This window comes from Theropithecus gelada, chromosome 11 (assembly GCF_003255815.1).
Source record: "Theropithecus gelada isolate Dixy chromosome 11, Tgel_1.0, whole genome shotgun sequence".
Taxonomy (NCBI): domain Eukaryota; kingdom Metazoa; phylum Chordata; class Mammalia; order Primates; family Cercopithecidae; genus Theropithecus; species Theropithecus gelada.
In genome coordinates, this window is record NC_037679.1 from 87943878 (window position 1) to 87957266 (window position 13389).

Consider the following 13389-nt stretch of genomic DNA (forward strand, 5'->3'; position numbering starts at 1 on the left):
ATCCTTCAATGCAGAGGAGGCTGCAGAATCAGCAGACGCCCCGGAGCATCCCAGGGCTGTGCAGCAGCGCCCTTCCCCACCCTCCCCTCAGTTCCCGACTCGGGAAGCTCTGTCTGTGCCTTCCATGCAGCGGGGAGGAATCCTCACGACACCCGTCAGCACACGCCACACCAACAGCGACCGAGGACGAACCACGCAAAGAACCAGCTCACGGATTTCGAATCTGAGATGCTTTTTATAATAAAGTTATGCCAAAAATACAGCAACAAATACAGAAAAATTATTAACAAACGTAGAAGCCCCAGATACATGTACAATAACAGTACAAAAATGTGACCAAACAGCTCAAGTTCACATTTAACACTTCCAATTATTTTTCATTACGCTATTTCTGTTTAGAAGAATGTTTTCCTTACATACAACCATGATCGGTCTTTAGTCCCAATCGTACCAAAATAAAGCTATACACAAGCACTGACTAGGTAAGGTGGGAAATACCCTGTGAGTTGCTCTGTGGCTTGAGATGGGACACATGGTCTCAAATGACTCTTATGCATGCCTTGCCTTAAGAAAGAAAAGTAATGTTGATGGTTTAAAAAGTAAGTACTTTTTGAAGCAGCAGATGAAATGTGTTTACTACCAGCCTAAATCAAAGAACATGGCAAGAGCAAGATTGTTCTTAGGAAGGAAACCATAAATATGGCATTTATGTAAAATCCTTGCAGCATCTGACCATGCTTTTATCTTTAAAAAAAAAAAATCCTCACTTTCCTCAGTATAAGTATCAGTTTATTAATTTTTTTTTTTACGGTGAGATCGCATGGCTATGGGAAGCAGGTGATACATTTGTTTAAGAAACTGGGATGCCGACTAACGTGTAGTTTCCCAAGACTTTGCAGTCTCCATTTGTGGGTTTTTGTCAAAAAGGGAACCCAGCTAGAGGATTCACAGAGACCCTGAATGACAAGCGACATACTCGAAATCTGCAGCTCTCCGCCTGGAGGGCCCAGCGTGCCAGGAGACACGCTGCAGTAAGGCACTTACCTAGCTCCTTTGGATAGAAGGAAAGAAGAAATCAATCCAGGCAACATGCAAGTTTCAGTGAAGGCAGAGTTTTATGGGAATTTAAAGTCTTGCCTGTTCTCAGTGCACCCGTCAGTTACTGACATGTCAGCCTCAGAAACCGCACATGGCCTCAGGAAGGTCAGGCCCTCCCACCGGCGGGCATGCCATTGGCTCTTGATCGCTGATGGTCTCGATGATGGTCATATTTCACAGAAATAATGAGGAAAAGCAGGAGGGTAGCTCCTTGAATAGCAGCCAGAAGAAAAAAGTAATAGTTCAAATAGCAGCCATTAATATTACCTGGAGAAAACAAAAGGAAAGCGGCAGGTAAGCTGCACTGCTACAGGTATTTTTCAAGACTTTACTATTCAATCTGGTTCCTACTAAGGTTTAACTGGAATCATAAAAAAAGAAACAAATGTTTTCTCTGTAGTCCAAAATACACAAGTATCTTGCTTTCAAAACCACTGGAGAAGCTCCCTGAAGTTAGATACATCTCCAACGGGGGCTCCAGAGGTGGGCTCTCTTCAGCCCCCCACCTGCTCCTAGCAGCCCATCCTCTCTTTTGAAGGTAAAAGGAGGAGGTTCCCTGAGGAAACTAGAGGAAAGGTAGCTCCCCAGCACTCAGGAAAATCCCTGCGTGGCCTGCAGAGACACATGCGGTAGTGAAGGGGACAGTGTCGATGCAGAGTGTGCCTAAGGCCACGTGACAACGCTGCAAATCAGGAGCAAGGAGACACCTTCCAACCCAGCCTCCTGTGACCGCTAACCCCCCACACCAGAACACCTGGGCAAAGTAAAAAAATTACCTTCCTGTGTTCTCGCCACCAGAAACAAGTGTTAGCCGGTCTGGTGTTATTTCCTTCCTGCCTTTTCTCAGGCAGTGTTCCTCCCTTCAACTACTTCAAGGGAACTGCCTCCAATTATAGTTATGATTGGCCTGGAACTGTATTGTTGAGGAAGGCAGACATGAAAGTAACAAAAGAGCACCTGACTATCTCCTTGTCGAATCCCGAGGTGAACATCTTTCTAACTTGGCTACAGAACTTGTGCGCTTTGTAGCATCACAGATCACACTATGACACAGCCTGAACATCGTGAACTCTGGATTCACTGCATGGGTCACTGATGGGAAACCGCACACCCAACCCACCAGGGCCAGCAGCTGGGCAATGTGTCAAAGGATGAGATGAGCTGGTTTTTGAATGTCTTAAACATGTTCAGGTTTTAGCATCCTCAACCTGACACAAGCAGATACCTCCGCATACTTTAATACAAAGACTTAGGGCCGGGCGCGGTGGCTCACACCTGTAATCCCAGCACTTTGGGAGGCCGAGACAGGCGGATCACGAGGTCAGGAGATTGAGACCATCCTGGCTAACACAGTGAAACCCCGTCTCTACTAAAATACAAAAAAAAAAAAACTAGCCGGGCGTGGTGGTGGGCGCCTGCAGTCCCAGCTACTCGGGAGGTTGAGGCAGAAGAATGGCGTAAACCCGGGAGGCGGAGCTTGCAGTGAGCAGAGATCGCACCACTGCACTCCAACCTGGGTGACAGAGCGAGACTCCGTCTCAAAAAAATAAAATAAAATAAAATAAAATTCATCTGGGGGAAAAAAAAAAAAAGAGTTAGCGTACACTGAATACCCAACCCAGTCCCAGGCACTGTGGAGGCATTTTACATGCAACGTTTGCATCCCAAGCAGGCTGGACAGTGCAGAGGCTAAGGTCATGGGCCATGCAGCTCAAGTGATAAGGCTCTGAGGTCTCTGTGCTCCACTTCCTCATCGGTAAAAGGAGCAGCGTTTCAGAACTCGGCACTCGAGAAGGAGCCTGGACACGGTGAGGGTGCCAGCACCACGCACTACAGTCATAATCCCCCGTTCACAGAGGTCTGGAACTGTCCACTCTGCAAACTGGCATCTCTCCATCAGAGAACAGAGTTTGGCCAGCACCGGCTAACATCACCACTCAATGTGGAGACATGGGAACGACATGTGCGCAGAAAACGGCAGCACATTAGCTCATCATGACTGATCATCCAGGACACGTCCAGGCCAAGCCGAGTGTCGCCCTGTGCTCTCCACCATGGCTGCTCCTGCCACCATGGCCGTCCCTCTGTCTCCGTTCCACGTACATCACCTGCCACTGGCTGGAAGGCACTGCTGCATGTTTCCGCACAAGGTCACAGGTGCCTGTGGCCGGCAACATCACGAGGGAAGCGAGTGCTTTGGAATCGAGTCGCTCCATTTTCTGCTCCTCTTCAAAAACACTTTCTCATTTGTTTATTTTAAAAAGTGAGACTTCCTTTCTTCTGAAGATCTTTTTAAAGTTGGGTTATTCTGGCACTTCCTTTTTCTATCTGAACATATATCGCATGTTCAACAGTGCATTTACCAAATAAACACAATATAATATGCGTCGGGGCCGGGCGCGGTGGCTTATGACTATAATCCCAGCACTTTGGGAGGTCCAGGTGGGTGGATCAACTCAGGTCAGGAATTCAAGACCAGCCTGGCCAACATGATGAAACCCCGTCTCTACTAAAAATACAAAAAATTAGCCGGGCGTGGTGGCTGGCACCTGTAATCTCAGCTACCTGGGAGGCTGAGGCCGGAGAATCATCGCTTGAACCTGGGAGGTGAAAGGCTGCAGTGAGCCAAGATCATGCCACTGCACTCCAGCCCGGGCAACAAAAGTGAAACTCCATCTCGAAAAAAAACACCCCACACATCTGTATGGTAAGATCTCACACATTTTTAAAGAATGCTCATTCACACCGATTAAAGGAGATAACAACTTCCTGTGTCTACTAGTAGATTTAGAAAGAGAGCTGCTAATATCCTGAATTCTACCAGACTAAACCTTAATTTTTTTTCAACAGATGTTTTACAATATTCATTCAGTCCTTGCGACTTACCAGGCTCTGTCCTGGGCACTCAATTAGGATGAAAGCCCCAGCTTCCTGGAGGCTGGCACTAGCTGTCACTGCTGTCCCAACACTGGCCTTTGACGCTACTGAGACGAGGTTGTCATCAAAGTATCAATGACATCATTTTATGTGCCTATTTTGAAACACGAGTCTCCTCAAATGTACCAGTCACGGAAAACTTCCCAAGCTAAAGCTGGCAGGCCATGTGAACTGAAGGCTGTGCTGTCCTGCAGGAGCGGAGGTGCGGTCCGAGCCCGCCGGCAGACACACACCACGCCTCGTCAGAGTCTGTCTTACGGTGGCATTACACAGGGTATTCGGAAATGCCTAAGTCGCCTGGGAGAAAACCTCCCATGTATTCCTGGGCGTCTTCACAGACAGAAGGATAATTACATAGGAAGACGGCAAACACTGGGGTTTTGACATTTGACAAGACAGACTCTTGGGCCCTCGGGGAACGAGCACATCTGTCCCGCAGGCTCACAGGCAGGACAGGTATTCACAACAGCCCCACACTGCCAGCATCTGGGCACCCACCGACAGCGGCATGGATAAACGCCTTGTGACCGCTCATACGAAGGAGTGATACTCAGAAGTACAGGGGAGACACTCACAGATGGAAGTGCTAAGTGAAAGGAGACAGCCACAGTCCAGCACAGGACAGGACAGGGTAACCTGTGGGGGCCAATGCTGGAACAGCACAGGTTTACCTTCTGTGGGGGGCCGTAAACTAAGGAGAGATGCAAGGAGGGCTTCCAAAAGGGCCTCCACTGAGATCCAGGCTGCAAACACAGCAAGCTGCGCTTAAGATTAGAGACCTTTACTATGGTATGCACGTTCTCCCCAGCTTAAATAACACTAATAAAAGGAGCCTGCTGGGAGGCAGGCAAGAAAAAACCAATGTAACAAAACTCTGGGGACTCTCCCTTCACAGTCCTGTGACTTTACAGAAAGCTATTTCCTGTGCCAGTCACGAGATGCTGAGGCAGGGCCCAGGATAAGGGTGGCACAGACACCCCCGGAACGTGGCCTGAGAGCTGCTGCTCCTTCCAAGGCCACACAAATTCAGGGAGAACTCTCTCTGAGGAGTGGGCTTCCTGTGGATTTCCCATGTCACAGCCTTTATTTCTCCACCCAGGACGCCAAGGGCTGCTCGACAGATGAGCTCCAACTCTCCTTACTGGTGTGAACCAAGGAGGCTGCCATGCAGCCGAGGGGCACAGCCTGGGGGCTGCTGGCAAACACGCCTCCTTCATGGAACACTTTCCATTCTTGAAAACAACAGACAGATCCTGGCCCACCCCCAGCACACTCGTCCTGAGTGCACCAATGCAGGAAATCCACAACCAACCTGTCAGACAGAAATGATGAATGAAAGGTCAACTATGAGATGTGAAATTAAAGTAAGAATGAGGATTAAATGACTAGAAAGCAACGAGAATGACCAGCCAATCCTTTATGACACATGTAAAGATAAAACGCAAACCAAGAACCAGAATCTTCGTCTTCAGAGCTATGGACTTGGTCTTTCTTTGAAGTCTGTCTGTCCCATGTACCACAAGGGGATCTTACTCCTTGGGCTGTCCATCTTCAGGAGAAAGCGAGAATGAAATGCCAGCCCCAAATCCACTTGCCCTCTTCAGAGCAAGCAGCCCTGAGCTGGCCATGGAGGTGGCACCCACAGCCAGAAAACATCGGTGACAAGTATCCAGAAGACATTGGTGGCTTGGAGTTCTGGGCCTTACATTAGGACTCCACAGGCCTACACTCGTGGAAGGACTCTGGGAATTCTGCAGTTTCTGCAGAAAAGTCCCTAACCGTTCATCAGATTCTCAAGGGGATTTGTAACCTACAAGTGGTTAAGTACTACCAGACCAGAGCAAATGCCACATGATTATACAAGAAAAAGTAACGAGGTTGTTTTCATAGATAAAATATTTTTACAAAGGAAAAGAAAGAAGAAACCTTCACTTGCTGGGTCCATTTAAAAGCATCGTAAACCTGAAGAAAACAAAACTCATCTTTTACGAGTGGTTCTGGTCAACACTCAAGATGCCAACTACTGGTATTAACTGTAAAAACCCATTATCATTGATCATGAGTAATATGTTTATTTTTCAAAGTAACTTACTATCTAGCTTGTCTTTTTCATATCAGAAAAGGTACTGTCAGGAAAAGAAAATGAAAGTACACCACCAAGTGAAAGAAAGGGAAGCTTGGGGTGCAGATTCAGCTGCCTCATGAAGACTGCGCTGGACAGGGGTGGAGAAGGTGCCTGTCCGTCAAGGACATCCCCATAAGGAGCGGTGGGTGCAGCAGCTGCTCACCGGGCTGTGGTCAGGGCAGGCTTGGCCTCTGGGATGAGAAGAGAGACTTGCTTGTCTCTTGAAAACGTTCATGATATAAGGAAAAAAAGCGATGCAAGCAGCACAGCGCGGTGCTGTGGAAGGAGCGGCGGACAGGCAGCTCGGGACAGGCCATCCACGCGAAAACACCTCCGTTCACTCAACCATCTCCTGAGCGCCCACGCCTCCCCTCACTGGCTGTTTTCAAAAGGGACAGGATGCTGGCTCTTACCAAAGTCTGTGTGGCTGCTCATCCATCCGATGGCTTTGATAGACACCAGCGCCAGCAGTCCAGAACCCACGAACGACCCGACGCCAGAGAAGAAAAAGAACAAGCCCATTATGGCACTCTGCATGGACTTGGGGGCAGCTGAGTACGCAAATTCCAGGCCTGAGGAAAGAAAAGGAAGGGTCGTTTTTGTGAAAGGGGAACCTTAACACATGGGATCAACGCTCTGGCCTAATATGGCAGAGGAAGCATGGGGTCTCCTAGGGACTGAGTCCTGCAGACAGGCACAACCTCTTTCCTTACTAGTGATCAAGAAATCAACGGCTACAGGCCAACTGTTCATTCTCCTAGCCATTAGGACAATTCCTAAAAAATTCAATGAGCAGAGATGGCCGGGCGCGGTGGCTCAAGCCTGTAATCCCAGCACTTTGGGAGGCCGAGACGGGTGGATCACGAGGTCAGGAGATCGAGACCATCCTGGCTAACATGGTGAAACCCCGTCTCTACTAAAAAATACAAAAAACTAGCCAGGTGAGTTGGCGGGCGCCTGTAGTCCCAGCTACTCAGGAGACTGAGGCAGGAGAATGGCGTAAACCCGGGAGGCGGAGCTTGCAGTGAGCTGAGATCCGGCCACTGCACTCCAGCCCGGGCGACAGAGCGAGACTCCATCTCAAAAAAAAAAAAAAAAAAAATTCAATGAGCAGAAAGTTAAACTCCTCGCTCTCAAGCTTAAAGGTAACGTGATTTGTTGGCTCTTAGACTTTTGTGTTCCTTGAAGAGATTAAAGAAACAAATTTCCTATATTGTCAAGGAACGGGAGTTTGAAAACAAAGTACACACACTAAACTGGGAAATCTACATAAGGATTCTATTTCAAAGACAATACACTTTATCTTTTTTTTGTTGAGATGGAGTTTTGCTCTTGTTGCCCAGGCTGGAGTGCAATGGCACAATCTTGGCTCACTGCAACCTCCACCTCCCTGGTTCAAGCGATTCTTCTGCCTCAGCCTCCCGACTAGCTGGGATTACAGGAGAGTGCCACTATGCCTGGCTAATTTTTTGTATTTTTAGTAGAGGCAGGGTTTCACTATGTTGGCCAGGCTGGTCTCGAACTCCTGACCTCAGGTGATCCACCTGCTTCGGACTCCCAAAGTGCTGGGATTATAGGTGTGAGCCACCGCAACAAGGGCAATATACTTCAAAACTATTTTGGCAGGCCCATCTATAAATTTAGATTTTTATAACTAGACACAGAGATTTGTAGTGTATTCTAAACAGAAGTCCATTCCATTGTGATTTATCCCCTTTACAAATTCATTAGCCAATTCTGGATGAGTTTTCTAAAGTGAAAACCACCACTGACTACGACCCGCACATCCATCCACCTCTGCATATCACTCATTTTCTCTTCTCTCTCACTCTCAGCAGCCGGATAGATCTGCCCAGAATACACTTGTTCAACCACTGCAGGATCTCGCTAATAGGAAAAGGGAGGCCTGTGAAAACACGTTTCTAAAAATTAGATCTGCTTATTTATGTACATCTAAATGAAGCGCACTGAGATCTGTGAGCTCAGCCCAGCCACCATGGTGGCACGGCTGAGGGCTCCGCTGGGAACTATCCAACCACGACTGGTTTCTTCTTCTCTGTCCTGTGGCACTTATAGGGTAGTTAACAAACTTTCATGAAAATATTTTGCGATACTGTTTTTACACAAAGAAAGGAGAACCTCAGCATTGGTGTGTTTACTTAGCGATTCATATTCTAAACCACACACTGCCAAAAGCTACAGAAGTGCTGTGCTGTCCTCGTCTCAACATATTCCAACAGCACAGTGAGAACGCCAGAGCGCTCATGCTTTTGCCTGGACTCAGACACCTCCGGCACTAAAGGTCCTTACCTGCGATACTTGCAAATATCTCGCTGATCCCAATCAGCACGTACTGCGGCACCTGCCACCACAGTGACAGATCGGCCGCATGGTAGACAACGTTGCCAATGGTCTGATTAATGGTTTTCTCTTTAACAAGGTTCAGCCTTTTACTTTCCAAAATTCCTAGAATTCAAAAGTAGGTTAGTGTAATATTCACGTATTAACATTTAGAGTTAATCTAAAAATCTGATGTTTGCTACAAGACTTCATAGCGAACGTGATTTTGATGCATGAAAGGACCATGTCTAATCACAGCTTCCCCCAGGACTAACAGGCCCCCAGCCTTCAGCCTCCTAAGCAGGCTGAGTGGAGGTCATGCCATAGCACACCTATTTCACTTTGGCTTTTTACAGCATCTTATATAAAATCGGATGTCCAGTACGTTTCGTTTAATCCTCAAATATCTGGATTGCTCACCCATACCTCTTTTGTCTCTTACAAAGGGGAGTAGGAGAAAGTTAAATAGTCCTACTGTAGAATTAACAGTAGTGCTATTTTACCTAACAGCAGGTAATGTTGAAATGTTTTTCCAAACATAGCGATAGATCGAAGGTGATCTATTTATTTATTATTGTAACAACAAATGATGATGATAATGATGATGATGATGATGATGTCAGTTTCCCTGCATAAGGTAGGCTTAATCTTTGCAACAAAGTAAGCTGACTTCACAAATCAACCTCTGCTCTCAGCAGCACTGAGATCTCACTGCAGGTGCAGGCTGAGTTACTGGTCACCTGTCAAGTGCAACAGAAAGACAAGAGAAAAACAAGCAAGGGCAGCAGCTGCTACTCTATAAACAAAAATCAACCAATGGAAATAAAGTGTAAAAGCATCTACTTGCAGGTCCAAGTCCTTAGGTTAAAGACACCGCCAAGTTTTATAAAGAATTCTTATTGCAAATTAGGTCACAGGCCCTAATATTTAAAGTGTATGTAAACATTTTTAAAATGTGAGTATGAAGAAAGATCTGGTCAGAGGGCAATGGAATGAAAATATTAAAAATGTTCCTTCTAAAACCTGAGCATGAGAAAGGACCAGGATATGATTCACAGGGCGATGAGAAGACAAACTCTGGAATTTCCACCTCAAATCTCAACTGAAATGCCAAGCAAAGTGAAAACATTCTCCAGGATCAAGGTAGAGAGAGACCTTCCAGCCAACCCACAGTTTACTTCCATCAGAAAACCTGCAGCCCCGCCCTGGAAGAGTGTCAAGGGAAACCCAATCCTTCTACTCTGCCCTCCATGGGAGAAACATAAACACAGACCCAGGCAAGGACAGCAAACTATTTAGAGCCCTTAGTTGCTCTGGAAAGGGGCATCTGAGGGCACCTTAATCAGGCAAGGCTGGTAGTGACAGTAGGGACTGTCCCCAAATGACAGCCTTCCTCCCCAACAGGGCAGCTGACAGCAACCACGGCACTGCACCCCTAGCCCTGGCATCAGTGCCTTCAAACACCAAGAATGAACTGTGTGGCAATGGCCTCCCATGGACACCCAAGGTCCCCAGCTCCCGTCTGCTCCCCTGGGACCGTAGCTGACTGCAGCCACTCCTTGAATGGGAACAGAACCAATGCAACTCAAGCAGAAATTGAGATCTATTTTGGAAATAAACACGAAAGCTGAAAACCATTTCTCTCCTTCACAGGGAAGGAGAGCCTTAGGACGGCACACCAAAGTGTCCGCAGGGGGCGGGACAAGCCAAGGTTGCTCATGTGGACAGTAAGTAGATTTTATAACCTGAATGGGAAAGATACTACTACTGCTACTGGCATAGTTCTACCAGATAACTTGTCTTACTATTCAAGAAAACACAGACTCTGAAGACTAAGGATGAAAAAGGTAACAAAGAAACTAAAAGGACGTTGGCTTACGAGAGACACAAATGATGAAATCAAGAATTAGGAGAAGAGAAAATGAGAAAACAAATAAGCCTGATTATCGGTGAGGCTGTCAGCAGAGAGATGAGTAGCGGCAAAAGTGCACGCACAGCCGACACTGCGGAAACCAGGATTGGGACCGGAGCCCCCAGTCACGAGCGAGGTGGAGGCAGAGCCAATGGGGAAAGTGACCCTGTCTGGGAACAACTGAGAGCCCTGGAACGGCTGGGACAGGCGGAAAAGCAGCACGGTTCAGGCTGAGTGACAGTGGCATGGCAAGGGGGCACCCAGTAAAAACAAGCATGTGATGCGATGCTGGATAATCAACACAGCAGTCAGGATAAATGAGCCAGATCCTTCAGATAAAAGTCACCCACTTATATCAGTTCAAAAAACAGAAACAAAACTGAACATTACGGTTAATACACAGAACTAAAGCATAATATAACCCAAAGATTATAAATAAAAGAGGGGACAGGCCAGGATGTACCAGACAAGCAATCATAAAGGGAAGAGGTGACAAGAAAATACCAAGAAGAGAGAAAAAGAATCAAAAACCAACATAACCAATAGGTGCCATGTACGAACTGCTCCTTGCGTGATGAGCCGCTTCACCTCATTTGTTATTCACAGTAAGCCGGGGGAGAAATAACGCAAGCTCATTTGGAGATGAGGAGAATGAGACTTGGAGACAACTGGCAGAGCTGAGGCTTCACACCTGGCTCTCAACGATGCCACACGCGCTACCTTCCAACCCAACGGCTGTTTCACTACGGATGACACATCGTATCCACAGAGAAAACACAAATCATGAACTTTAATGCGAATTAAAATACCATCCAGCTACTGGAATCTCACAGGAATACACTTCTTTTTGTCCTTGTCAGAACAAGTAGATGGAAAAAAAAAAAAATACAGCTTTGTTTGGCATAAAGTTTACAAACTACAGACACAAATAGAAAGCCAGGCCCCAGACCTACTTCATGACAACAAATAATTACTGAGGCCTACAACATGCCCAAGACGACTCGATGAATCGGACAGACACAAAGATCTGGGTCCTCGTGGAGTTCCGTTCTGACAGGCTTATGTTTCAAGCCCACATGGTGTTTCAGAAAGTGTTCGGACAGGACCTGTCTGTGCCTTCTGATTCACCACAGACCCACTGTGTTATTCTTGGACCATGCACTCATCCACATGGCTTCAGGCCCGCTGCCAGTGTTGGAGTTTAAGACTCCTGCTGTAAAACACCTAATTAATATCGTTGGTAGTATTACAATACATGAACCATCCTATTCACCTACAACACTTATACAGGGTGATATTTGGCCATAAAGGAAGCCGTGAAATCCCCAATGCAAGAATTATAAAAGCCATAATCTCTCCTGACTCAACAAAATTTGCCATCATTAGCAAAAGTATAAACAAAAACATCAATATTGTAAAACTTAAAAATTCTCTGAAATTAGTCTTAGATCAAAAAGAAAACCAAAACCAGTTTCAATATTCACAGAAAACAAGAGAACATTATAACAAATCAAAGCACACAAGAACTGACCAAAGCAGTAATAACAAGCAAATTCATAGCCTTAAATTATCTTTTCATTATTAAATAGACTAGAATAAGTACAAGTGAATGAAAGCCAGGCACAGTGGCTCACGCCTGTAATCCCAGCACTTTGGGAGGCCAAGGTGGGCAGATAACAAGGTCAGGAGTTTGAGATCAGCCTGGCCAGTATGGTGAAAGCCTATCTCTACTAAAAATACAAAAATTAGCCGGGCATGGTGGCAGGCGCCTGTAATCCCAGCTACTGGAGAGGCTGAGGCAGGAGAATTGCTTGAACTCGGGAGGTGGAGGTTGCAGTGAGCCGAGATCGCGCCACTGCACTCCAGCCTGGGTGATGGGAGGGAGACCTTGCCTTGAAACTGAAAAAGTTGGCCGGGCGCGGTGGCTCACGCCTGTAATCCCAGCACTTTGGGAGGCCGAGGCGGGCGGATCACAAGGTCAGGAGATCGAGACCACAGTGAAACCCCGTCTCTACTAAAAATACAAAAAATTAGCCGGGCGCGGTGGTGGGCGCCTGTAGTCCCTGCTACTCAGGAGGCTGAGGCAGGAGAATGGCGTGAACCCAGGAGGCGGAGCTTGCAGTGAGCCGAGATCGCGCCACTGCACTCCAGCCTGGGCGACAGCGCGAGACTCCGTCTCAAAAAAAAAAAAAAAAAAAAAAAAAGAAACTGAAAAAGTTATCAAATAAATTTCCTCTCAGAGAGGTAATGGACTCAAGATGACTTCAAGCTAGACAAATGCTTGGAACTCCTTGAGAACAGAAAGATAATTATTGTTCCCTTAAAATATTCTCCTGCCTACAGAGAAAAAGAGTACACCAACTCTTTTTAAGAAGCCGTATCACCCCACCAAAACCTGCCAAAAACAACCACAGACCAAGGCCAATTCTAGATACAGATGCACATGCGCTCAATGATACAGCAGCAGAGTCAGGTCAGATGATCAACATAAGCCTCTTTTAACAAACAGGGTTTGTTTTCTAAAACGGAGGAACAGTTAAATATCAGGAATCTAATACAATAATATAAATAAAATACATGAGAAGCCAAAGGTAGCCGGGGAGAGATGTAATTACCCTTGGATACCAAAAAAAAAAAAAAATCCAACATTCATGCTGGCTAGATGTTTAATGTCACCACAAATACCTACTTTAACAGGCAATGATAAACTTTCAACTTAACTGTGAGCTAACAGTGGCAGTCCCATTAAAATCCAGGATGAGACTAACGTTGAATCAAAGAAAAAGAGAAAGAAAGAGAGATATAATTATTACAAAGACAGAAAAAGAAACTGTATCATTTGAAGACAAAGAATGATCATTTGAAAACAGTTCACTGAAACTCACAGAATTTTATAAAATCCCATATATGAGGAACCAAAAATACATAAAGTAGTTAGGAATAAACCTAACATAAAAGGTAGAGAACCTAAAGAAAT

The 13389-nt window shown here is 46.2% G+C and overlaps 1 protein-coding gene across 1 annotated transcript in view; it reads right to left on the reverse strand.

The window, feature by feature from the left end:
* Positions 1-212: 212 nt before the first annotated feature.
* SLC15A4 (solute carrier family 15 member 4) overlaps positions 213-13389 on the reverse strand; it is a 33153-nt gene continuing 19976 nt past the window's right edge. The window contains exons 6-8 of the mRNA XM_025402966.1: positions 8471-8626; positions 6574-6732; positions 213-1365 (exon numbers count right to left, since the gene is read on the reverse strand). Of these exons, the coding sequence (XP_025258751.1) occupies positions 1205-1365; positions 6574-6732; positions 8471-8626 (476 nt within the window). The 3' untranslated portion in view covers positions 213-1204. The remainder of the gene's footprint in view (positions 1366-6573; positions 6733-8470; positions 8627-13389) is intronic.